The sequence below is a fragment of the Podarcis raffonei genome, chromosome 13, assembly GCF_027172205.1.
Source record: "Podarcis raffonei isolate rPodRaf1 chromosome 13, rPodRaf1.pri, whole genome shotgun sequence".
Taxonomy (NCBI): Eukaryota; Metazoa; Chordata; class Lepidosauria; order Squamata; family Lacertidae; genus Podarcis; species Podarcis raffonei.
In genome coordinates, this window is record NC_070614.1 from 12,378,233 (window position 1) to 12,405,290 (window position 27,058).

The following is a 27,058-nucleotide window of genomic DNA, read 5'->3' on the forward strand; positions in this document are numbered from 1 at the left end:
CATCTTCTGCTTCTTTGGCAAACTTAGTGACCCCAAATCCTCTCCACTGTACCATAAATTCTGCTACCCATGGCTGCCAGAATGTCTTTCTGTACTAGTAAAGTTATTGTTAAAATCTCATTTTCTGAGTTATTTCTATCTCATTGCAAGTGGTTTTGCAACTAATTTAGTGACAACTCTGGCAATTACCTTTCAGTACAGCAACCAGGGGTGAACTATTCTGTATCTACAAACTTGTATTAATTGAGCCAGCATTGACTTACCAAATGGATAGCAGCCATGATAATTAAATTCCTTGGGCTCAGGATATGCTATCCAAATATTCTCAATTTCCAAACTTTATAAACTTGAATTTTATCTAGTTCTTGGTGTGCTTATCCTGCATGTTATAGCCACATTTTTATGATTGCAAAATGTATGTCTTTTTCTCATGGCATTATTCATTGCCATAATCTCTAGGGCCAACTTATAGCAGTGTTTACTGAGCATCCTGCTCAGTTTAGTAACTCTGGACAGAAATATCTGTTAGGGGAGTTGTTTCCACCTGTGACATGTCATAGTTCTCGGAATATTGTTAAGTCACTGGAAGAGCCAAGGGAAACAGAATGTTTAGACTTCAGAGAACCATAGTACCTGGTTGACTTAAGCGCCCTATCTGCCTTCTCTCTTATATAATCGTCTTTCATTTTTTTCCCATGCCCTTTCCTCCCCTCTCTGTCTCCCTTTCCTTCTCCCTCCTCCCTTTCCTTTTGTTGTACATAGTGTGGCAAACCTGCCTCCAGAGAACCAATTCTGCACAGTAGAGCGCCGCAATGAGAGGGCAACAGCAGCTGCAGTGATCCTGAGCGTGAGTGCTTTAGAGTAAGGCAGAGGTTTTCAACCATTTTGGGTCCAAGGTTCCCTTGACCAACTAAATTCTTCCCCTTTTCGAACCCTCCCTTGTAGAGTGTTCCCTCAACCTCCTCTCTTCTCCCTTCTCCTTGGGAGTCCTCTGGGCAGCCGCAGCTGCTGCCCCTGGTCTCTGAGCTGCACCCCCTGCCCCAAATAAAGGTGCCTCCTCACTCTGCCCCACAGGGGCCTGGGAAGCAACCCCTGGCCAGCCCCTGAGGCACCATGCGCCTGGGAAGCTTGTAGCTAGGGCTGCTGCAACAAACAGCTGTGCAAGCCTTTGGGAGGCAGAGATGCAATAGGGTATCAGAGGAGGGAGGGAAGGAAAGAGGGACAGAGGCCAGTGTCGCCCTTGGCACCCCTGACCCTCATTCAAGGCACCACAAGGTGCCACGGCGCACTGGTTGAAAACCACTGGATTAAGGAGCACAGAAAAGCAAACTGGAACAATTAATGAGTTGCAGAGGTTCCAGCACCCATTAACAAACTATGACCCTTATTGTGTGGAACTGAAATAAGGCACAGGAGAATGGATTGATGGTTTGCTTTTCCAGAGTTGCTTGAAGTGGAGGAAATATTTTTGGTGAAACATTTTTCATTTCTAAATTACCTTAGTATCACAGCATTGCGGCTCTGGCTTAGAGAAGCATGAGATCAGCAGAAGGTTGTACACAACCGAGAAACAGTGACTAACTGCTGCAATAGTATACCCACTTTCTTGGGAACGAGCATCGTTGAACTCTGGAACTTACATATGAGTAGCGTATATAGGATTGCCCTGCAATTGTTCATAGGTTACCATATGGTAACCCCATGGAATACTACATGGGTAACTCAAGGAGTAAAGTCATAGGATTGTACATGGGCTATTAAGTTTTTGTTTCAGTTCTATGTGGAGAAACCTGCTTTCACATGTATTTTTGTTTACTGGGTCATGTACACAAAAGTACATTTTATAACACCTAATTGTTTGAGTTTCAGTTAATAAAGGAATATCTTAAGATCACTTTACCTAAACAGGAGTCTCGCACATGGCAGTTATTTTAGTTCTGAACTCTTTGTCAATCTGAATATTTCTTGCCAACGAGCTAATGTTTCATTTCAAAATAATGCCAGACAGGGTTTTATTTTTCATTTGTCACTGTGTTTCATTTTAAATAAGCAAAGACCTTACAAATGTGTATTAATGTTAATGAAAGTTAAGTAAAAGCTAGGAAATAATACCTTCAGCACATTATATTACATTAATACATCTAACAAAAAAAAAGTAACCAAAATCATTACTTCTATATCCCTGTATGTTTTTCTGTTATTTACTAAATAGCCACTCTTTTTACCTACAAAATAAAGAGTTAATTATATCAGACATGGATTTACCTTAGCATTCATCAGCTGTCATTTATGGAACCTGGGGGATGCAATTTGATATTTGTTCTTTTGTCTCAAAGGCCTTGTCACAGTATGGCTGTATTTTCAGCACTTCCAGTCACTTAGCCTGAGCTATGTAAATGTCAGTTCAAACTTAAGGCAGGGCTTATAAAACATACAGGAAGGTCTGCTTTTTATCTTCTTAGGCAGACAAGTGCTTGAAGAAGTCTGAGCCATAATACGCCCTCTTGACTCTTGCCCTTGTTGGCTAACGAATAGTAAGTCATTGGACATTGGCTAGCCTTATTAGCATGGTAGAAAGAGCATCTTTGTCAGAGGAGGTCTTTCCCCTTCTTTGACAGAGGCAAACACATTTTAGAAAACCCTACTGGCCTAGTTAATGATATGACATTTTCAAATATGCCTGGGGATGGGCATAGTATTCAAATTGATGGTGGCTGATGAACCGAATACACTTTTAAATGAAACTAATAATGTGGATCCATTTCAGAATGGTTTCAGACCCAGTTTTGATCCTGAGACTTCTTGGTTGCCAATCCATGCTAGAGAGAAGAGGGTAGATTTTGCAAGGCACCTTAAAAAATAATAATGCAGTTGCCTGGTGAACAAAACTTGGGAGTTCCACAATCTGGGGCTACCACATAAAAAGCCCTATTAGGGACAATTACCAGGGACCTGGGACTGCAGAAAAGTTGGCTGAACTTTACATTCTGGTAAGACTTCCCCCTTCAGTTGCTGGTGAATATGGATTGCATGTCAAATAAGTAGCTGAACTAGGACAACTGACCTCTGTGGCCACGATCCAAATATTGCTTTAAGAACACAGTTAATTTATGGACGTTCTGGCTTTCCCATAGATTTACTGCTATGCCATCAGTTTAGATTTGAAAATGTTGGTAAAAATTGCTCAACATGATCCCTATATGCTTGGTAGGTAAAGGTAGAGGGACCCCTGACCATTAGGTCCAGTCGTGACTGACTCTGGGGTTGCGGCGCTCATCTCGCTTTATTGGCCGAGGGAGCTGGCGTACAGCTTCCGGGTCATGTGGCCAGCATGACTAAGCCACTTCTGGCAAACCAGAGCAGCACACGGAAATGCCGTTTACCTTCCCGCCAGAGCGGTACCTATTTATCTACTTGCGCTTTGGTGTGCTTTGGAACTGCTAGGTTGGCAGGAGCAAGGACCGAGCAACGGGAGCTCACCCCATCGCGGGGATTCGAACCACTGACTTTCTGATCGGCAAGTCCTAGGCTCTATGGTTTAACCCACAGCGCCACCCGCTTGGTAGCAAGATAAATTGCCATCCAGGCAGCCTGGGCAACTCATTCACCACCTTTAACCCCAATGTGTCCAGGAACCCAACAAAACGATAATTTGATAATCTAGGGAATGAAGAGTGTCCAGCTTGGAAAAGTGGCAGGAAGCAGTAGAAATGAGCTGAAGCTGCACAAGTCTAAGACTAGCAATGAACCACAGGAATCCCTGCAAACCACAGATTACCCAAAGCCAGGAATTCAAGGCTTGTGAGATTGTGAAAAAGTTCCTAAGTAAACAGATGATTCAGTTGAGAGCATTCTTGCTGTAGCTTGGTGCCAGTGTCTGGATGTTGTTCTCATATTATTGAGACTTAAAGGCATCACTAAAAATTGCCGCATAACAGTTGTATAATGAACAATGTTGGTGGTGTTATAGTTGCTGATACCATTCAAGGGATATCACAGCCATGGTCATTGGCAAGTAAATGGCAAGTCCCTAGGACGAAATGACTTTTTATGTTCACTCTCTTATAAATGGTATAATAGCCTGACTTAGAAACAGGCCTTCTCTGTAAGCAGTGACACAGATGCAACAGATACAGCCCTTCTCTTTGGAATATCCTCTTCCCACATATTGTGCATGTCCTTGACATTGCTTATGGTTTGATGCTGATTTTATTTAGCTAGATTGTGTATTTTAATCATTATTTGATTTTTATATGTCTTTAACATTTTAGTGTTGGAATTTTATTGGGTGAACTGCTTCAGGGTTCCTTGAATGGGAGGCAGTCGACATTGTTTTAATAAATAAAAAATCAGAACTGCTTTCTCTCTGCCCGCATTCCATTTGCTGTGAGGATAAATTACAAGATGTATAAATTATTTGGCAGAATTGAATAGAAGTAGTTTTATATTAACTGCGTTACTCTTAATACTTCTACGCTCTGACATAGATAGATACATTAAATCAGTGCTTTTTTCTGTGGGGGGGGGTACGCATACCCCTAAACATTTTGTGAATCTAAGTTTGGCCCTATTGAGGGGCAGTATTTCAATGTGAGTAGGAAAATGGGAGTACCCCTAAACATTTTTATAGGGGGGGGGGGAAGCACTGCATTAAATAGTATAATTTAGGCATCTACCCATGTCACAGTATAGATAATAATTTATTTTTCTTCATATTTAAAACTCTAATTGTAAGAAATAAGGTTTGTTCTGATTGGAACCAAACAGCAGCATCCTTTTCGACCTTACCTGTTTTCAAAATGATGCCCTAGAGAATATGGAGTCATTCAGATTACCTGCCTTCTGTTGTCTGGGATATCACTCTGGGTGATCTTTGATAAGTATTTGCTAAATGTATTTTATCTTGCAAAATTGATTTATTAATTATTATTATTTATCATCACCATCATCGTTATTAATTTAATTTATTACCAGCTGTTCACCCTAAGGTCGCAATGCAAATTGCAATAATTTAAAATGCCACATTAAAAACACTTTATCTTGATCACTGGTGGCCATCTAGAGTTTGTTCTTGTTTAGTCGTTTAGTCGTGTCCGACTCTTTGTGACCCCATGGACCAGAGCACACCAGGCACTCCTGTCTTCCACTGCCTCCCGCAATTTGGTCAAACTCATGCTGGTAGCTTCGAGAACACTGTCCAACCATCTCGTCCTCTGTCGTCCCCTTCTCCTTGTGCCCTCCATCTTTCACAACATCAGGGTCTTTTCCAGGGAGTCTTCTCTTCTCATGAGGTGGCCAAAGTCTTGGAGCCTCAGCTTCAGGACCTGTCCTTCCAGTGAGCACTCACGGCTGATTTCCTTCAGAATGGATAGGTTTGATCTTCTTGCAGTCCTTGGGACTCTCAAGAGTCTCCTCCAGCACCATAATTCAAAAGCATCAATTCTTCGGCGATCAGCCTTCTTTATGGTCCAGCTCTCACTTCCATACATCACTACTGGGAAAACCATAGCTTTAACTATACAGACCTTTGTTGGCAAGGTGATATCCCTGCTTTTTGAGATGCTGTCTAGGTTTGTCATCGCTTTTCTCTCAAGCAGCAGGCCTCATTTCATGTTGGCATCAAAGAAGGGGAAAGGGGAGTGGCAGAGACAAAGGGGGTGGAGGGGTAGCAGAAACAGAGAGCAAAGGGCTATCTCACTCACTTTTGGCTCCAGCCCCACCCACCACCAGCCTGAATGCTAGGGATAGATTCTCCCCATGGGAATGTGGCCCTCAAGAGAAAAAAGGTTCCCCTCCTCTAATCTTGATAGTTCACCCCGTTCCTTAAAGTGTTAGCCCAGACAGCCATTAGACTTGCAATCTTATTTAGGAAATTAAGTTTGGCCCTTTGCTAACCTGACATCAACATATTAAAAAAGGTTTAGATCTAGAGTTAATTGATTTTACTGCCCATTGGGAACCAGCTAAATAGTGGCTCAGGAAATCACAGGTGTTTTTTTAAGGTCACCATATATATATATATATATATATATATATATATATATATATGCCGTAGGTTGTGTCTACTGAGTCTTTTGGCCTCAAGTTGCAACTTGTGGATTAACAGGCCAGAGCTGATTCCTGGAACTGACCTGAATCCTGTAATTATGCACCTTGTAACTTCTTTCAAAAACAAGATTACTATTTTCAGATAAGGCAGTAATGTGCTTGTGCTTTCCCTGCTTTGTGCTTTAGTGTGTGTATGCATCTGTGAAAGACTGCAACCCCATATTTTTCTTTTAAACGGGTTTTGATTTGCGCTCCATCTCTAAGCCTTAAAATACCACTAAACACCCTAGCAATATTGCTATATTTTAGGTTGGGCTTCCTTTCTGGTTTAAATAGGAATCTGGTGGCTAGCTTCCAAAAGTTTAAAGGATAATATCAGCTTCCTGGTTTGGGAGCTGTTTTGCATCCCATCGTAATCAGATGTTGACTATGAAGGGGAGAGAATTCCCTAAGATCAACACCTGCTTTGTGACAGTCTGTTTTATCTGTAGGTTTTCCTGAAGTACTGCCATGTACGAAGCAAAAGAAAGACAGAAGTTTATCAGTGATGCTCAGTACCTGAGAGAGATGCAGCACAAGATGGATTCAGAGTATCAGGTAGGGCCGTTTATCCACCGTGTTGCCATTTCCATGAAGAACATAAACACAAAGCTACGAGGGATGAGGCTAACTTCATCAGGTGCACCATCATTTAAGTCCAGGGCCGGATTTAGGTTTGATGAGGCCCTTAGCTACTGAAGGTAATGGGGCCCTATATATGTCCAGCTGTCCTTTGGTTTTGGAACAGACTTTTGGAACAGATTAAGTTTGAGAACCAAGGTACCACTGTATGTAAAGGTAAAGGTAAAGGGACCCCTGACCATTAGGTGCAGTCATTGCCGACTCTGGGGTTGCGGCGCTCATCTCGCTTTATTGGCTGAGGGAGCTGGCATACAGCTTCCGGGTCATGCGGCCAGCATGACGAAGCCACTTCTGGCGAACCAGAGCAGCACATGGAAACGCCGTTTACCTTCCCACCGGAGCGGTACCTATTTACAGTGGTGCCTCGCAAGACGAAAAGAATCCGTTCCGCGATTCTCTTCGTCTAGCGGTTTTTTCGTCTTGCGAAGCAACCCTATTAGCGGCTAAGCGGATTAGCGCTATTAGCGGTTTAGCGGCTTAGCGGCTATTAAAGGATTAGTGGCTAAGCTGCTAAAAGGCTATTAGCGGCTTAGCGGCTTAGAAAAAGGGGGGGGAAGCGGGGGGGAAAAACGCAAGACTAGCAAGACGTTTCGTCTTGCGAAGCAAGCCCGTAGGGAAATTCGTCTTGCGAAGCAACTCAGAAACGGAAAACCCTTTCGTCTAGCGGGTTTTCTGTCTTGCGAGGCATTCGTCTTGCGGGGCACCACTGTAACTACTGTATCTACTTGCACTTTGACGTGCTTTTGAACTGCTAGGTTGGCAGCAGCAGGGACCTAGCAAGGAGCTCACCCTGTCGCGGGGATTCGAACTGCCAACCTTCTGATTGGCAAGTCCTAGGCTCTGTGGTTTAACCCACTGCGCCACCCACGTCCCATACCACTGTATATAGAAAAGAGCAAATTAGTCATATTTTAGGGAGCAGGCTAGCAGGCAGGGCCCATTGCTTACATCATAGGAGCCTACACAACACAATACACTGTTGCTGTATGTAGGTTTTATTTTATTTATTTTGTATTTTTATTTTGTAAATGTACATCCATGTTTTTTCCCCTTTATTTTTTTGGGGGGCCCCCAAGAGAGTGGGGCCCTAAGCTATAGCTTGTTTAGCTTATACGTAAATCCGGCACTGTTTTAAGTCCCTCACATAAAGCTGTTTTCAGACAAAGTTGTGCTTTTTTCTTAGGCTTGCCTGAGAAAACAAGAACAGACTAAAGAGCAGTCTGAGAAGAAACGAGAGCAACACGCCAGACAAGAACTGAGACAGACAAATATATCGTCCATCTCTGCTGTGCGTACTTATGAAAGGCCATGGATTTCCAGAGTCCCCACTAATAGACAGGTAGCTGTTTGTTAATTTCAGAGATAAAAATCAAGTGCAAGAGAAGAGTAATCTGATAATGCCCCCTAGCCACTCCAGCGTTCAGGACTGCCTCAACCCATCTGGTTGTTAAACAAAGAACATATCAGGAAAAGGAGCTCAATGGGGGGGGGGGAAATGGCTGCTAGGAATTTGTTATCTAATTTTCCCCCATGTAAGTATCTGTGACAAATATGATGCACTGTATAACATTTATATTTATCCTGGGGACTGGGTGATTATTCATATGCTTTCATCAAGCGTTTACTTTCTGGAGAAATACTCTAGTATATACTTAATTAGCTTTTCTTTGCCTTCTGAACCAGCATGCAAATGTACATATCTATCTACTGTTTTATCTGCTCTTTGCAAAGCCTTTATTATTTCCTTAACATCTGCATTCATTATTTTTCAATGCATTCATTGTACAGTTTTGAAAATGAAATAGGCTAATTTTACACATTTGACTAATTTAATACAGAACCCCTCCGCTGACAGCAGAGTAAAAGTTAATCTATTCACACCGTGAAACCTTAAACAAGCCTATCTCGGCTTGAATGTGAGTGGAGGAAAGATCTGATCGAATTCAATTGAACACTGGTGAGGGTTCATCATCGAGCCCACCTAGTGGCAGTGAAGGCAGCAAAGAAGGCCTACTTTGCTGCTTCATTGCATCCTCACTATGCCATCCAGTAGAGCTTTTCCGGGTACAGTGGTACCTCGGGTTACAAATGCTTTGGGTTACACGTTTTCAGGTTGTGGACCACAGGAAACCCGGAAGTACCAGAAAGGGTTACTTTCAGATTTCGCCGCTCGCGCATGCACAGAAGCTCTAAATCACGCTTCCCGCATGCGCAGAAGCACCAAATCGCATCATGTGCGTGCGCAGATGCAGTGCTGCAGGTTATGAACGCTGCGGGTTGTGGACGTGCCTCTGTCATGGATTACGTCCGCAACCCGAGGTTCCACTGTAGTGTGAAGCCCCTTCCAGTCTGGCCCAAAGGAGGTGGTGGAACCAATGGTAGCTCACGGTGCAAATCATTTTGAGGACAAAATCACTTGCATCCCCTGGGATCTTGACTCCGCTGTTATAGCAGATGAATCTCAAAGGGTGTCCAGAGCACTGTCTAGTCCTGTTGTGTTGGGTGAGTTTCAGTTAGTAAAGCTGGAAGATATGGACAAGGTGCTTGGATTGGTCAGGGTGACTACTTGCGCTCTGAACCCTTGCTCATCTTGGCTGATAAAAACTAGCAGGGGGGGGGACAGCTGACTGGACCAGGGCGGTGATTGATACCTCCTTGCCAGAGGGTGTGGTCCAGCAACTCCTCAGGAAACCATCCCTGGACTCAGGCAATCTAAGTAACTACTGGCGAGTTGCTTATCTCCCTTTTGGGGCAAGGTTCTTGAGCAGGTGGTTGTGGACTAGATCCAGGTGCTCTTGGAGGAAACTGATATTTTAGATCCATTTCAATCAATCCAGTTAAGACTGAGACACTGTTAGTGGCTGGTTCCCTGGGCTAGATCGATTTGAGGTTGCCTCCTCTTGATAGGGTTACACTCCCTCTGAAGAAGCGGGTATGTAGCTTGCAAGTACTCCTGGATTCTTTGCTGTTGCTTGAGGCTTAGGTGGCCTTGAGGCTTAGGTGGTGGATCTTCTGCGCCTCCATCTGGACAGGGATAGCCTAATTACTGTTGCCAATACTCTAGGTAACCTCCAGGTTAGATTACTGCAAAGCTTTGTGTGTAGGTCTGCCTCTGAAAATGGTTCAGAAACTTCAGCTGGAGCAGAATTTGGCAGCCAGGTTGCTCACCAGGGCAAGATGGTTTGAACATATTACACCGATCCTGGACTGACTGCATTGGCTGCCAATTAGCTACCAGGCCCAATTCACAGTTCTGGTTTTGACCTATAAAGCCTTAAACTGATAACCTCAGATGAACGACAGTATAGATTTTTAAATAATAATAATAATGTTATCCATTGGCATTTGCACTTTCTGAATGATCTGGTACAGTTCTCAGCTCTAAAGGATAGCAAAATACACATTTAAAAGCGTGTTTTGAGATAAAATTTATTTAGCGCAGATGATGTGGATCTGGTCAGATCTTACTGGAATTCACAAAAAATAAATTCTTCAGGCATCTCTAGTACGGAGTACTACTCACTACTAAGTAGCCACAATAAGCTCCTAGACATTGAAGGCTAAATAAGAGGCTTCTTCTACTAGGATGTAGCTTTTGCATTGGTAAAGAAGATTCTGTTAATAAATTAACTAATTTTCGCCTTGGCAGACCTCCTCCGAAGAATCTTCTGGATGTGAACTGAAATCTGCTATTAAGCCTCTTGGGAACAAAGGAGAAGCTAAATTTCCTGCCATTGACAAAACATCTGTTAAGCAGAAGCAGAAATCAAGCACATGCGCCAAAAAAACAGAAAAAAGTGGACCTGGCCCCAAAAAAGATTTTTCAGGTGCGTATGGAGAAAGTTCTCAGCTATTCATTGAAAGAAACGGATGTGTGGAGCTGGAGCCAGTGATGTTCACAAGCTCAAGGGGTCCTAGAGAGGACATAAGATATTTGAAGGCTTCTAGGTGAGCAGGCAGGGGACGCGGGTGGCGCTGTGGGTTAAACCACAGAGCCTAGGACTTGCCGATCAGAAGGTCGGCGGTTCGAATCCCCGCGACGGGGTGAGCTTCTATTGCTCGGTCCCTGCTCCTGCCAACCTAGCAGTTTGAAAGCACGTCAAAGTGCAAGTAGATAAGTAGGTACCGCTCTGGCGGGAAGGTAAACGGCGTTTCCGTGCGCTGCTCTGGTTCGCCAGAAGCGGCTTAGTCCTGCTGGCCACATGACCCGGAAGCTGTATGCCGGCTCCCTCGGCCAATAAAGCGAGATGAGCACCGCAACCCCAGAGTTGGCCATGACTGGACCTAATGGTCAGGGGTCCCTTTACCTTTACCTAGGTGAGCAGGCAAGGATTGGAGTCAAAAGAGTCAAATCCAATAAGGCAGCCAAACCCAGCTCAGTACAGATGTTACAGAGGTGCTCTTGCTGACAGATGCATCTTACCTGGAAGATTTTGTTCAACATGCTGTAGGCAGGGTTAAGCTCCCTCTGAAGGAGGAGGTTTGCAGTCTGGAGATGCTGTTAGATCTGTCTTTGGATTCCTTCCTTAAATGCAAAGCCCCTTTCATCATCTGAGGCTATTGCGCCAGTGGCAACCTCTCCTGCACAGAGATAACTGGGGCACAGCTAATCATCCCCTGGGGACGCTTGATACAGACTGCTGCAATACATTACGCAGGGCGTGGTTTCTGACAAATGTTCAGAAACAACAAATACTTCAAAATACGGTGATTGGATTTCTAACTGGGAACCAGGAGTGGTAAATTTATGTATGCCACCTCCCAGTGGAGTTCCAAGCGCAAATCAAAGTTTGGTTTCAACTTCTGCCCCAAACAGTTTGAGACCCCTGTGGGATGGCTTTCTGCCGTATGAACTTGCCTAAGTATTATGCTCATCCTCAGGGATTCTTCTCTACTCCCCCATCATCACTACCAGAAGTTAGGTAGGTGATCGCTGGAGATGGGACCTTTTAATTGCAGTGTCCAATTTTTAGAACTCCCTCACAAGGGAGGATTGCCTGGTGTCAAGCCTTATTTATTTTTTGGTGTCTTTAAATCCACCCAGGTCTTTTAGATTGATCAGTTTGTTTGTTTTAAGGCTGGAATAGTATTGATTTTTACTGCTGTGCTGTTTGACATGAGTGTTTCATTTCATTGTGTATTTGTGATTAGGGATGGGATGGTAATTTGAAGCAGTGGAACTTGACTGTGTTACAGAGAGTGAACACAATTGAGGTGACAAAATAAAAAAATTCCTTCCAGTAGCACCTTTGTTGTTGTTGTTGTTTAGTCGTTTAGTCGTGTCCGACTCTTCGTGACCCCATGGACCAGAGCACGCCAAGCACTCCTGTCTTCCACTGCCTCCTGCAGTTTGGCCAAACTCATGCTGGTAGCTTCGAGAACACTGTCCAACCATCTCGTCCTCTGTCGTCCCCTTCTCCTTGTGCCCTCCATCTTTCCCAACATCAGGGTCTTTTCCAGGGAGTCTTCTCTTCTCATGAGGTGGCCAAAGTATTGGAGCCTCAGCTTTACGATCTGTCCTTAGAGCACGACCTGTCCTTAGAGCATACAGATATCTGAAGAAGTGAGCATGCACACGAAAGCTCATACCAATAACAAACTTAGTTGGTCTCTTAAGGTGCTACTGGAAGGAATTTTTTTATTTTGTTTTGACTACGGCAGACCAACATGGCTACCTACCTGTAACTAGAACAATTGAGGTGGACAGCCTGTCTCAAACAAGCTTTTTTCAGCTGTGCTCACACACTGCCCCTGCCTTACATTCTGCTGCCTTCCACCCCCTTACCTTAGAGAAAGCGTATCTCACCTTGGGGAAGAGGTAACAAAAAATAATAGCTATGAAACATACCCTATTCTTCTACATGCCCCCACTCACCTTGCCGCTCTGTTTTAGCATTACCATGCAGGGAGGAAATAAAAACCCAGGATTTAGAAAGCACAGTTGGTTTAAGAGAACAGTTTCAAGCCCTTACAAATTCACTCATAGAAAGTGAAGTTTTACACATAGAAAGTGCAAGCTAAGACATGGACTCCCTGTGCCGTGTCCCGTGTGCAAATGTTATGCAGTCTCATATATTGTGCTCTCTTACAACTTAGTCTCCATGGACCCACGATTCATAAGCCAGAGGTTCCTTAAAAAAAATATTTGCATAAAACAATGTTTATCAGCTTTCCAGAAGCCAATTTTATCAAGAAGACAGCGATTGAACCAAAGAAGTTTTCTGGAAAACACAGACACTGAGAATATGAAAAGAGTGGAAGGAAGAGGGAGGAAAACACCAGTGCTGCACGGAATAGCAAAGACTACCAAGAGTGCTGGTGAGAAACTCTTTTTCCGCATTTCATTAAGTTTATACCTCCTGTTTATAGAAGTCATCCCTGGTCCAGAGCTCCGTCTTTGTTTCACGGCATATGTGGAACTATTATGTGAGCGTGTTCTCACCTGATAGAAGCTGAAGTTGTTTAGATTGAATTCAAAGGAGGGTTTGGTTTGAACATCAAAGCTGCTGCACCTCGATGTGGGCCTTTTGTTGAAGTGGTTTGAGAGATCACAGCTCAGCTGGTCGAAAAGTGTGCATGGAGCGCCAGCAATACAAAGGCCTCGTCTGTGGACAGGGAAAGGCTCCGTGCATGCAGTGGGGATCTACCATGTATGTAGAGAGGAGAACAAGAAATGGGGCTTAGCTTGTTCTCACTGCCATGTGTGTGTGTGCGTGTGTGTGTCTGTATACACAAACACACACATGCAGATACTTAAAATGATTAATGGGCAAGCAGCTGCTATTAAAGGTAAAGGTACCCCTGCCCGTACGGGCCAGTCTTGACAGACTCTAGGGTTGTGCGCTCATCTCACTCTAGAGGCCGGGAGCCAGCGCTGTCCGCAGACACTTCCGGGTCACGTGGCCAGCGTGACAAGCTGCATCTGGCGAGCCAGCGCAGCACACGGAACACCGTTTACCTTCCCGCTAGTAAGCGGTCCCTATTTATCTACTTGCACCCGAGGGTGCTTTCGAACTGCTAGGTTGGCAGGCACTGGGACCGAGCGACGGGAGCGCACCCCGCTGTGGGGATTCGAACCGCTGACCTTTCGATTGGCAAGTCCTAGGCGCTGAGGCTTTAACCCACAGTGCCACCCGCGTCCCTAAGCAGCTGCTATTAGAAGCTGCTAAAACAAGTGAAGCAGGCTTCTACCGCCCCCCTTTGTTGGCCCCCTTTTGTACAGTTCCCAAAATACTGATTCTGGATTAGAGCTAATAAAAATAAGGCATCATTGTTTTGTATCAATAATAATAATAATAATAATAATAATAATAATAATAATAATTTTTATTTATACCCTGCCCTCCCCGACCGAGACCAGGCTCAGGCCGGCTAACACCAAATATGTAAAATACATTGAAAACACAAAATCAAACGATTAGTTTAAAATACAATTCGAAACACATTTAAAATCAAAATAAAATTAAGTGGGAGCCCACGAATCATAACCGTAGGGGTAAGGAATTAAAATTTCACCAGGCCCAGCCATTTGTGCTGGTCCCATATGGGCCGATAGAAATAGCCAAAGAGGCCACTTATATGCAGTGCCCCATAGAGAGACACTGTACACAGATGTTTTTGCAAGAGGCAAACAGAAAGGTTTCTTTTAAGGCAATACAGTGAGTTCATGGTGAAGAAGGGAACTGAAGTTGTGTCTTTTCAAGCATAGTCCATTGGACTATACTGAATCTAAAAACAACAACAAACCATACAGGTGTCTTTTTTCAATGAGCCTTACAGGGTTTGGATAAATCACTGGAAAAGTCTTCTTCTCCGAAGAGCACTCCACTTCTTTCATTAGGGAGATTCAAAGAAAAGATAGGTCCTCTCTCTCATTTTGCAGGAAGCCCCAGTTTGCCAAAAGGCTAAAAGGAAGCCTCACTCCATTTCCAGATACCACATCTATAAATTTCAGGGGCAGTATAACCATTTTTAAAGAAATTGTTTGGGGTGGGGGGCTTAAGGGGAGGAGCCATGCAGTCCCCAGGTGGATCTGGGGAATATAATTGCCACTGGTGGTTCTTGTGTGATCAGTTTGTGGACATCACTAAAACTGAATAAAGTGCTTTGGCAAAGAAATTCTGAAAGCAACTCTTGCTCTCAATGCAGACTCGCAAGATGTCACAGGACAAAGAAGTGGCCCTGTTCTCAAGAGTAAGAAGAAAACTCCAGAAAAGAGGACCTTAATCCAGACCTCTAAACTAAACATAGACAGCAAAAGCCTAGACAGGGATCTCAAAAAAGGAAGTGTTCTAACAGCAGCTCAGCAGCCCCCAACTACCGTAATGGATTCTACTGTTCAGGTTGCTAATGGTCCTTTGTTATCGAGTGAGCCAAGCAACTCCAACCTTCCCCCCATTAAAAATACTCCCATAAGGCCCAGAGAGGACGACTTTTATGCATTGTTGTGTGCAAATGTGGAAGGTTCTACCGAAGAGAATGATGACGCTGAAGACGTTAACGAGTTAGAAGAAGAGTTTCTTTCCTATGATATCAGCAAGTCTCCTCCTCCTGATCAGAGCAACAGAGTCAGTGGGATGCCCGTCGCACAGGCCGAGCAGCCGAACTGTGATATGGGAGTCGGGGGTGACGTTAGGCGGGCTGAGCTTTCCCACAGATTGCCACGGCAACACAGTGGAGCAGTGGAGGCAGCAGCTGAACAACCTTCAGCGGGCCAAAGGAAGACCAGAGACCAAAGGAACCCTCATGCTCTTGAAGAAAACAACCTTTCGGAAGAGGCCCACAAAAATGAAGGTGAGAATTCCAAAAGCCCACATGCTGAAAGCAGACCCAGAAGCGCAGCAGCCAATGAGACCATTGGCAATTTAAGTTCTACCGAAGACTGGTCAGGGAACAACGGCTGTGGTAGAGAGAGACAAGGTTTTGAGAGCAATCAAAGATGTTACACTGGACTCATTAGTTCAGCAAGGCCAGCAGTTCAGAGGCCTCCTATGCGTTCCGCATTTAATATCCCAGGATCCTTAGCACAACCTATAAACAGAACTGAAACGACAAGCAATGTGGATGCTGCTGCAGCTTCTATGCAAACCACAGAGCTGAGTGGAAGCCCCAGGTTCACTGTTCGTAGACAGCTATCTCCTATAAGAATCAGGGAGTCCTTTTCAGCTACTGAAAGTTGTCAGTCTTCATCACCTACCATCAGCACCTTTGAGGACAGTAGCCTGCTGGAAGATAGTATAAGCAATGGTCTAAGCAGCCTTTCCCCAAGCACCACTTCTCATGATGAAGACAATTTTCTGAATTCCCACAGCTCCTCCTCATCCACAGATTCTTCCCATCCATCTCTTTTCCGGGCAAACTTCACAGCACATCTTCACATGGCTGGCCCTCTCCCCGATCAAGTACCAATTTTCTTGACGGTATCTGATTTGCGAAATCAGAGCAGTTTTGTGAGCAGTACAACCACTTGCAGTTCACCAAATATGAAGGAGATTAGTAAGCCCGAGACAGATCCTGAGAAACTAAAGAAGTTGCAAGAGAGGTAAGCAGTCTATAATTGGAGGGGCACTTATGACAAATGTACTTTTTCAGTCTCAAGATACGTCATTAGGAGGGGAATTTGCCACTGAAGTCCTTTGCCTGGTCTGAAGCCATTTTGAGGCAGTTAAAAACCTGTACTTAGTGCTAGAGTTCAACTCAGGAAACCTTGGAATGGGATAATGTCTATTTCTATTTATTTATTTTTTGGCATTTATAAAATGCCATTCACCAGTAGCCCAAGGGCACAGCACCTACATAGATAAAACAATATAACATCAAAATATAAAACGTTTAAAATTGTGATTAAAACAGCATTTAACAGAAGGAGCAGACAAGCTTCCAACAGCACAGCCCCTGCAGCCCTATTCTTCTGCAAATGCCCAATTAAGAGGTCCATCTTTAGTTGCTGATTAAAGGACTATAGTGTCAGAACAACATGCACCTCTTACACCCACAGCCGGGGGGCCACTACCAAGAAGTCACTCTTATATGCCACTGTTGTGGTGGAATTGTAAGAAAAGCCTCTCTTGCTGGTCATAATAACTGAGCAGATTGATACAGGAGGAAGCACTCTTTTAGATATTTGGGACCCAGGTTCTGTGGGACTTTATCATTCAGCACTGAATGGAGTAGGCCTCTCTAGACCGCTAGAGAATCACCAGCCAAGCTGGTGCCAATTACTAGCTTTCTTTTGGACCACATCAGTCTTGTCTTCTGGTTAGCCCAGAACCTTCATACACACTGCCCAAGCTTCCCCCCTGGTGAGGTCACTTCGGTGCAACCAGCGCAGCACAAACAACGTGGGAGATAGCAGTTACAAGTTACGGGCCTCTTCAGCCACAGCAGGCACTGTGAATCACAGTCCAGCAGGTGTCACAGTCCAGCAGGTGTCACAGTGACACCTCGCTCCAAATCATCTGATTATGCATGTCTCTCAGTGGTCTCACATAGGTAAGAAGAAAAAAATATGTGGATGTTTGTAATCTTCCAGCCTACATAGAATCATAGAATTGCTTGTTGGCAGGTATATTACTCCTACAGTATTATACTAAGCTTTTCTAGCAAGTTACATTTCAATCTAAATTGAAATAGATCACAAACAGAAAGAGCTACCTGCGTGGCAGATCACAGGTGGGGCAAGGCAGTGATAGGAAGAAACTCACGTTAGAGACGGCCTTGGAAGTGTTGCTGTGATATTCCTTAATTGGTGCGGCATCTAGCAATAGGGGAACACCCTCCCTTGCCTCAGTTATGCATATCCATTGAACTGAGCATACCGTATTTTTCGCTCTATAAGACGCACCAGACCACAAGACGCACCTAGTTTTTGGAGGAGGAAAACAAGAAAAAAAATATTCTGAATCTCAGAAGCCAGAACAGCAAGAGGGATCGCTGCGCAGTGAAAGCAGCAATCCCTCTTGCTGTTCTGGCTTCAGGGATAGCTGCGCAGCCTGCATTCGCTCCATAAGACGCACACACATTTCCCCTTACTTTTTAGGAGAGAAAAAGTGAGTTTTTTGGCCTACAACTCCCATGATCCCTAGCTAGCAGGACCAGTGGTCAGGGATGATGGGAATTGTAGTCTCAAAACATCTGGAGGGGCGAGGTTGAGGAAGCCTGGTCTAGTAGGACCATCTCACCCACCATGTGAGAGGGGAATTTAGAAGGAATCCTTTTGCTTTCTCCCCCCCCCCCCAATCCATAAATTTTACTTTTCAAATACATTACAAGCATGCCCTATTGAAGGTCATTCCTCCAGACCACTGTTTTTGAATTATGGAACCTCTGCTGTATCTCCAGTCTCCTAGCAGAAGACTCTGAAGAGGAGGGAGATCAGTGTCGGATATGTCAGATTGCTGGGGGATCCATAACCAACCCACTGCTGGAACCGTGCGGGTGTGGCGGGACTCTTCGATTTGTCCATCAGGAATGTCTAAAGACCTGGTTAAAGGCTAAGATCAAATCAGGTGAGTTTGCAAGTTTAAGCAAAGAAAGAACATTAGCATGTAATTTAGTTTAAAATTCCATCATGGCCCAGGCACACTGTATGTACTGTCTGCCGACATCAGAGCAAAACTAGATTTAGAAATGCTTGACTGTTCCCTTTCTACTCTGGCAACAATCAAAACTAGCAGAAATATGACTTGCTCAGTCTTGAACTAGGCTGCTTATCAGGTGCTGCGTACATGTCTGGGGAAACCTTCTTATAACTCCCACTAAGAGAGGGCTGAGAATACCTCAGCAAAAATGTTATGTGCTTTTATTCATACTGAGGTTGCAATCTTATACCCACTTACTTGGGAGTAAGCTCCATTAATCATGAAGACTTTTCTTAGTAGACATGCCTAGGTTTGAGCTGTCAGACAGATGGCTCAATAAGCATATCTAAACTCCACCAAAATCGGTAGGAGAAAGGCCACAAATTTGGAATGTTTTATATGAAAGAAAAATGCATATAACTGGACTTCTATAGGTTCAATTCACTTAAAAGTATTTGGTTAAAATATATAGTGTTTTTCAACAGCAGAAAAGTTACCAGGGTGTTTTATGTGTTGCAAGATGGTTTACTAACATGCTTCAGTAAAATTATTTACAGTCTCAGCAAGGAGGGACCTTTACATGTACCGTATTTTTCGCTCTATAACACGCACCAGACCATAACACGCACGTAGTTTTTAGAGGAGGAAAACAAGAAAAAAAATATTCTAAATGAAATAGTGGATATATGATTTTTGTGGTTCATGCTGTGGCCACAGACATGTGATCTGACAGTGAGTTTGGAGTAGCCCAATGCAAAAATCTTGAGGATCCATGTGGATCCATGCTTTGTAACCACGGAGGAGGGAAGGAAGGGGAACCATGGATCCTCTGCTCACGACTGCAGCAGATCCCCCCCGCCACCCGCAGGCATTCGCTCCATAACACGCACAGACATTTCCCCTTACTTTCTAGGAGGAAAAAAGTGAGTGTTATGGTGCAAAAAATACGGTAGTTCTGCCAAAGGAATATCCTCTTGTACTCTATGCCTACTCAGAGTATGTATTGGCTTTGGAGGCTGGACAAAAAGCAAGCCCTCCATAACTACCAAACCTGTAATTTCATTACCTTTGTTTCTGCATACAACTCATGAGAAATGGCCACATAAAAGTGGAACTATTTAAAGTAAAACAGATTTTGCAAATGCTTTCCCTCCCCCAAAGACACTTGTGTATATGATGTAACAGTGGAAATAACTACACTTATTCTTCTTCAATGATATCATCCTTGATAGTCTGGTCTATGCTGGGGTTAAATGGTATAACAAGGTTACATCAGGCAAAAGCAGGGAGAATGAGTCATGTAATACCTTACTGGAATGGAAAAGCATGATAGAACAGGCAAAGAAAATTAACTAGGAATGACTTTCTTTAGCTTCAGCACATCAAAAAGGATCTCGAAACCAAGAAAACAGCAGGCTGTGATCCTTATGCGCTTTCTCTGAGAAAATGCTTCCAAATTTTGCAAATTGTACACCCAAACAGTACATGCACACTTAGAAGAAATATCATGAAAGCAAGCACCCTTGTGATCCAACCAGGTACCACAGCTTAATAGTTTATGGTTGGGCTAGTTGATCTTGTCATTGAACGTCTACTGATGAAGAGCATCAGCAGCAGATGACTAGGAAAAGAGATACTTCAAATGTTCACACCTTGTTTGAGTTTCAACAGAGGCACCACTCACAGAAATGAACAGGGCCAAGCAGGAGTTCTTTTGGTTCTCCTGTATCACCCAACAGACAAATAGGGACAGTGCTACCCAGGTGCTGAGGACTGTTGGAAACAAATCTAACAAATTTAGGTTTGTGATTTTATTTGTGGTTGGTTAGAATTCCCCCAATGCACCTCTGTAGGATCACTTGTTCCCCACAAAGGTGTGGGGAGAGAAATATCAGCAGGTTTTGTGGGGACAGGCAAAAGTTGCAGCACTTTTTGGGCTTGTGGGGGGGGGGATTCTTACAATTCAATGAAGGTTCTTGTCTTCTCTCCTTTAACTTAAAACAAAGCTAAGCTGCTGCTCCAAGCTGTGCCTTGTCTGCTCAGCAGCCTTGCCTGTGGCCCTCAGGTGTGACAGAGAACATAGAATCATAGAATTGTAGAGTTGGAAGGGACCCCAAGGTCATCTCATCCAACCCCCTGCAATGCAGGAATCTTTCACCCAATACAGTGGTACCTCAGGTTACAGATGCTTCAGGTTACAGACGCTAACCCAGAAATAGTACCTTGGGTTAAGAACTTTGCTTCAGGATGAGAACAGAAATTGTGTGGCGGTGGCGCAGTGGCAGTGGGAGGCCCCATTAGCTAAAGTGGTACCTCAGGTTAAGAGCAGTTTCAGGTTAAGAACGGACCTCCAGAACGAATTAAGTTCTTAACCTGAGGCACCACTGTACAGGGATTGAACCCACAACCTTGAGATTAAGAGTCTCGTGCTCTACCAGCTGAGCTAAGCATGGTCCCATTGTGTTGAAGTAAGTTTCAGCTCCAGTCTGGTCAGTTTTGTTAGGTGGCATTGGGGTGGGAGGTGCCATCTTGTCTTTCGCCTTGGGTAGCAAAATGTCTTGGGCAAACCCTAATAAGAGTCTCCCAAGCTTTAGATCAAATGAACGTCTCACAAAAGATGAACATTGCCCTGCGAAAATTTCCAAAACAAAAGTAGTTCAAGAGATCTTTTTCTCAGACGTATCATACAGCGGTTCTCAACCTGTGGGTTCCCAGATGTTGTTGGACTACAACTCCCATCATCCCTGAGCTTTGGCCTTGCTAGCTAGGGATGATGGGAGTTGTAGTTCAACAACATCTGGGGACCCACAGGTTGAGAAAGGCTGGATTAGATTGATAATATGCTATCAGATCCAGAAGAGGCAGGAAGTTAGACAAGAAGTTGGGTAAGTATCATGAGAATTACTGGAATCAGACAAAAATTTCTGACAATTCTCTTTTTAGAAAGTACATTCTGGTAGGGCATACAGACAGATTGGAGAAACTGAACTTTGGCTGAGTCACGGACCCCTACCATATTTTTCAGTGGAAAGTTCATCCTGACACTGCAATCTCTGAAGCTGCAGCCAGGCAGTGCTATTTTTTTCTGACCCAGCCTATGCAAATAATACCCATCCATATTGCTGGTGGTGGGGTATTGTGTCTGAGAAAGAGTCGCTTACATCAGTTCTGCAAAGTGGCCTAGTGGCTAGAGTTTTTTTAATTAGTGGTGTATAAATACTTCAAAATAAATAATAATATATTAAAATGCGGTTGAGCTGGGAGACAGTGGTGTATGCCCTGTCTAGTCTCCTGCCCTTTTTTTTAAAAGGAAGGTTGTTAGGTTGATTGTAGGTGGGAGACAGCAGTTGTTTCCTACCCAAGGGGACTTATAGGGGTGGGTTGTTGCTGCTGCTATGCTCATGTCAGGACTCATATATATAATTTCATGTAGGTATCAAAGGATCGAGTCCCTTTTTCTCAGAAATAAAATACATGGGTGGTTATTTGACCTATGCTGGTTGTTTCTATAGTTGTGAAGTAGAAATAAATAACCACAACATATGTTCTTAGGATATGCTGCTTGCTTTTTAACAAGTTAATATTTAAATTCTCTGAGCATGGGCATCAGAACCATTTTGCTGTAAATCTTAAATCTTTCTTGATACCACCGCCACCCTACCATCTGAGTCCAGTCAGGCACTGAATGCCAGCCCATGATTAATTTAGAAATGTTCTACAGTAACATAGCTATTTTTACAACTCATGAAATGGTTTAGAGTTGGTTTTGAGGGACAACCCTGGGCTCTCAGACTTTTAACAACTGTGTGGCAGGCAGAATTCAAAAGATTAAACTTCCTTTAGTACTGAAATATATGGGGAGATCCTCATTTGTTGGTATTCTATCTGTCAGACATCTTATCACTTGTGTGTGGCTCCTGATTTATTTATTTTTGTCCCTCCGCCCTACCTGCAGAAGCGGGCACAAATTTCCAAATGAAACCGTATTGGCCCAAATATAAGATGCACCCGCAAATAAGCAGCACCTTTAAAATTCAAGGCTCATTCAAGTCTTGCTTCCCGGCACTACCGCCCTGGACGGGGAATGGGGGGCAGCCAGCCGGCGCTCGGTGTCCCACTCCTCAAGCCAGCACTCAGTTTCGAGCATGCTGCGTGCCCGCCTCCTGGCACTCCTGGCACTACCTCCCCAAGTTGCCCCCAGCCGCCCCTATCCTCCATTCAGGGCGGTAGTGCCAGGAGGCAGGTGTGTAGCGCTCGGTTCTGAATATAAGCCGAACTTTAACTTTTCACAGTTGGAGTTTGGGGGGAAAAGTGCGGCTTATATTTGGGCCAATATGGTATATGCTACTCTCTGTCCTCATTTGCAAGTAGGGTGGAGTACCCAATCCACATATAGAGTACAGAGACCAGAAAATCCTGCTGGTACCTCTGGTGCCAAATATTGTATCACAAGGTATACACAGAGCCTAGAACAGAGCAGATTTCTGGAGTAGTATTCGGTGGAATGTGAAAATTTTCAACCTACAGCAAGTATGTGCTGCATATAAGATAAAGCAAATAATTTTTGTTCTTCAGGTGCTGAACTTGGTGCAGTGAAAACATGTGAACTCTGTAAGCAGAGCCTTACTGTAGATCTGGATGATTTTAACGTGAACGACTATTACAGGAATCATCAGCAGTCTCGGGTAAGAAACGAAAGGGGCGCCCTGATAAGGTCTTCATCTGAACCGTTATTTATTTCTTACTCGCCTTTCATTGTAAGGTCCGAGAACAGGCTACGGGTATTAAACAGAACAGGTAACCTGAACTTCTTGCTGCACAAAGACCTGTAGGCCTTCATGGAAAACAGAAAGTTCAAGGGAGAGGTGTGCAGTTACTCAGTTTTCATATTTTAAGCAATGTCTAACTTCCCATATAATGCTAGTTGATGATCATTTTCTAAAACCTGCTCATCACCTTGGGCAATTAATTTTAAGCAAAAAAACTTGCAATTAAATGAAGTCATTACATGACTTTTTAGGTAGAGATGAAAGTGCTGTGACAAGAGGGAATCCCGCCATGTCTTTATTCTACAGGGATTTCAGTTCATCATTGTTCTCAGAGGTTTTTTATTTTGTGTTTTTCAAATGGCAACATACCTTAGTAAACTCTTAAAGCCTGCATCTTTTGACTTTTAACTGGGGTGGGAGTGGTACTGAAGAGACGGTGCAATGCTAAAAGCCGAACACCCAGTATCATAACACTACTGTATATAAATGTATGTTATATCTACTTTATATTGGTTTGGCTCTTCAGTTCTTCTGTATCTTACAAGAAAAATTCAGCAATTGGTAGAAGCTTATTTGAAAGGCACCTGTGCTTAGAGAAATGTTTGCTGTCCTAGTTGAGCTGGAAATGATAGAAAACCCCAAATGAAACTACCAGGATGAATAATATTCTAATGAAGAATGGTGTGCACTATTATATAGAAAAAATATGGCCAGGAAAGACATGTTTATGATTATCCAGATGGCAGTAAACTAGGATCAGACATCTAAAGTGCAGAGGGACAGATAGCCATTTAAATAGGCCAAAGCACCACAGGAAAAATTACCGTATTTTTCACACTATAGGACGCACCGGACCATAGGAGGGGGAGAACAGGGGGGGGAAATTCTCCCTCTCTCTGCTCAGCGCCCCTTCAGCGAAGCAGCAGGAGAAACGGAGCCCCTTCCATTTCTCCTCCCGCTTGGCTGAAGGGGCGCTGCACAGCTCTCCCTCTCTGCTGAAGCCAGGAGAGTCTTGCTCTCCCAGCTTCAGCAAAAGGAACCCGAAGCCTTTGGAGCACAGCGCGAGGTCCTGCTGCGCTCCAAAGGCTTCAGGCAGCTATCCCTGAAGCCTGGAGAGCGAGAGGGGTCAGTGCACACCGACCCCTCTCGCTCTCCAGGCTTCAGCGAAAGCAGCGTGAAGCCTCCGGAGCATGGAGGGAGTGCTCCCTCTGTGCTTTGGAGGCTTCGCGTTGCTATCGCTGAAGCCAAGGAGCCTGCATTCGCTTCATAGGACGCACACACATTTCCCCTTAAATTTTGGAGGGGGAAAAGTGCGTCCTATAGAGCGAAAAATACAGTAAATTTGTAGAGAAACGCGGTGTGTTGGTGTTTACACACCAATGCAAGAAGCCTCTGAGCCAAGATTAGTGAGTTGGAGTGCTTGGGTTTAAAAGACGGCATAGATACAGCAGGTGTATTGAAAACCTGGCAGAATGGGCAGAACTGGTGGGATCAGGTTATCTCGGAAAAGAAATTCTAGAGGAACAGCAGGGAAGCATCACTGGTGGTGGGAGTCACTCCGTACCTCAAAGAGCACCAAGTCCGACAATTTAGAAATCACAAAAGGGGCAGACTCATCTATGGAATCAGGGTGTTTACCTCCAAGAGTCATTTAGTACTGGGAATATACTATCATCCCCCTTAACAAAATGTCCAGGACCATAATGAAGTGGAGAATGAAATGAATAAGGCATCCAAAGGAGGACGTTTTGTAGAAACTGGCAGCTTCAGTTGACTAGGTAAATTCACGACAGAGAGGTAACATTTCTAGATGCCCTGCAGTGACTGTGCCTTATAACAGCTTTTGATGAAAATGGCGAGAGAGGAGGCCACCCTGGACTTAATCTTAAGTGGTACCCAGGAACTAGCGCGAGACGTAAGTGTTGCTGAACTGATTGGGAACAGCAGTTTTGAAGCTGTCAAAGTCAACATAGATGTAAGTTGACAACCTCCATGTTTGGCTTCCAAACCCCAAACTTTTAGAAAATAAGGATATTGATAAAAGGGAAGTTGAAAGGGAATGCTGAAGGCTATTTAAGACCAGAACATTAGAAGCTCAGCTAGACTGAACATGTAGCACAAAGACCAAGTGGGTGCCATCATGGTCAATGAGAAGAATCAGGGAAGCCATTGGAGACAAGCAGGCATCCTTCAGAAAATGGAAATCTTGCCTAAATCAGAAGGAAAAGGCAACACAAGCTTTGGTGTAAGAAATGCAAGCAGACAACAAGGCAAGCTTGAAGAGCCTCAGAGCTAGGGGGCAAATGCGGCCATTCAGGACTCTCCCCAAACCACGCACCCTCTTCAAATTGCCCTCCTCAGACCCTTCACTGCCTCTTATCTGTGTCCTCTCAAGGGTTTCTGCCTGGCTGAAATATGTCCTTGAACTGCAGCCATGCCAATAGCTTGGATGGAGAATGGTATGTGTACACACACGCATGGAAGGAAACTTCTGGCTTTTTGTGGCTGGGATGTAACGTTGCTCCACCCAACAATGCCATGCAGAACCCACAGAGTTCTGTCTGAGGCAGAAAAATGTTCCCCATCTCTGCGGCTAGCAATGCAAAAAGTTCTGAAATCTGCAGGGAGCCTCCATGAACAGAAAAGGCCTCCTTGCTTCAGAAGCTCATGGAAGGCAACCGGGGTCATGTGGAGTTGCAGCTAGCATGCTCATCCAGTTGTAGCAGAAACTCAAAAGCATTTCTCCCCCTACATGCAGGCCCAGGATGAACTGATGAACTCAGGCCTCTATCTGGTGCTGTTGCTTCACCTGTATGAGCAAAGGTTTGCAGAACTCATGAGATTAAACTACAACCAAGCCTCCAGAGATCGGGTAAGAGGAGAACGATATCTAATTCCACCTCATTGTTTATACACAGCAACCTAGGTTCACTAGCCTCCCATCAGTGATTGCTGTGATAAGTTATGTATGCAGTGTTTGATGTAAAAGTGACCCAAACTCTTAGGGTCATGTTCCAAGGAGCAGAAATTGGCCTCTGTCCTATAGAATTGGACTCTGCATCTTCCCTTTGCTGCTTTCATTTTTTCTGCTGAAAATACTAGGGTACCTAAACTGGTAAAGGGTGAAGCAGCTGTGAGATGAATGGCATCATGCGGTTAGACTCACCTGCCCTGCTATGCTGGTTGTGAGACAGGGCAATCCTACACATGTTCTTAGAAGTAAGTCCTATTCTGCCCAATGGGCACTAGGGTGCGTGTTTAGGATTGCAGCCTAAAACCAGTTAATGCCAGTTCTTCATCTTTTATCGCAGGGCATTCTATTCTGCCTCTTGGCTAATCTGATGTCAGTACAGGACCGTAAGCACTGCCATAAAAAATCTGTGCTGCGATGTGATTGTTTCCAAGGGCTGTCTTCAGTCTGCACTTGTAGCAACCATAGCTGTACATGAATTCTGTATCTGTCAGCATCTTTGGCCATTTGGTAATTAGGTCCTGTCAGATAACTGCTAAATCAGTTACACATTTATGACCCCTTTTTGCTACTTACAGGGTTGCATGGGGCTGGCTCTCAGACACTATCATATCTTTCACCCCCCACACAAGTGCACTTCCCTTTGCCTCATGCGTCTCATTTATGACATCAGAAACAAGCGAGCAAAGAAATAAAGTGACTTAGCTACGAAATTACAGTCCTCGTTAATGTCTAACACGTCATAAATATCCAGGATGCCTTAAACAGGCCAATAGCTTTAATATGACCGTATGTAAGGTACACATATAAAAAAAGGAACCTACGGGTGCTTATTGGTATGTAATTTAGCAGAAACGCATGCCTTGCTTGTGACATCGTATAATCTGCCAAAATTCTAGGTGTCTTTCTAAGTTTTTTTCAAACTGACTGTCTTCTGCTTGAAGACCCTACAGAACCCCCCTCCCCCCGCCCAATATAGGACTGCACTCCCGAAAGGTATCCAGCCATAG

At 44.1% G+C, this 27,058-nt stretch overlaps 1 protein-coding gene across 5 annotated transcripts in view; it reads left to right on the forward strand.

Annotated features, from left to right (window-relative positions):
* The window catches only part of MARCHF10 (membrane associated ring-CH-type finger 10), a 33,011-nt gene that overhangs the window by 2,140 nt on the left and 3,813 nt on the right, over positions 1–27,058 (forward strand). For 3 of the 5 annotated variants that reach the window (XM_053363732.1, XM_053363729.1, XM_053363731.1), the window contains exons 2-10: positions 763–847; positions 6,540–6,645; positions 7,913–8,068; positions 10,379–10,556; positions 12,898–13,047; positions 14,878–16,270; positions 18,070–18,236; positions 22,884–22,993; positions 25,836–25,949. In XM_053363732.1, coding sequence (XP_053219707.1) covers positions 6,559–6,645; positions 7,913–8,068; positions 10,379–10,556; positions 12,898–13,047; positions 14,878–16,270; positions 18,070–18,236; positions 22,884–22,993; positions 25,836–25,949 — 2,355 coding nt within the window. In that variant the 5' untranslated portion in view covers positions 763–847; positions 6,540–6,558. Of the gene's footprint in view, positions 1–762; positions 862–6,539; positions 6,646–7,912; positions 8,069–10,378; positions 10,557–12,897; positions 13,048–14,877; positions 16,271–18,069; positions 18,237–22,883; positions 22,994–25,835; positions 25,950–27,058 lie in introns of all 5 variants that reach the window. The other 2 variants (XM_053363730.1, XM_053363733.1) reach the window with 2 other exon arrangements.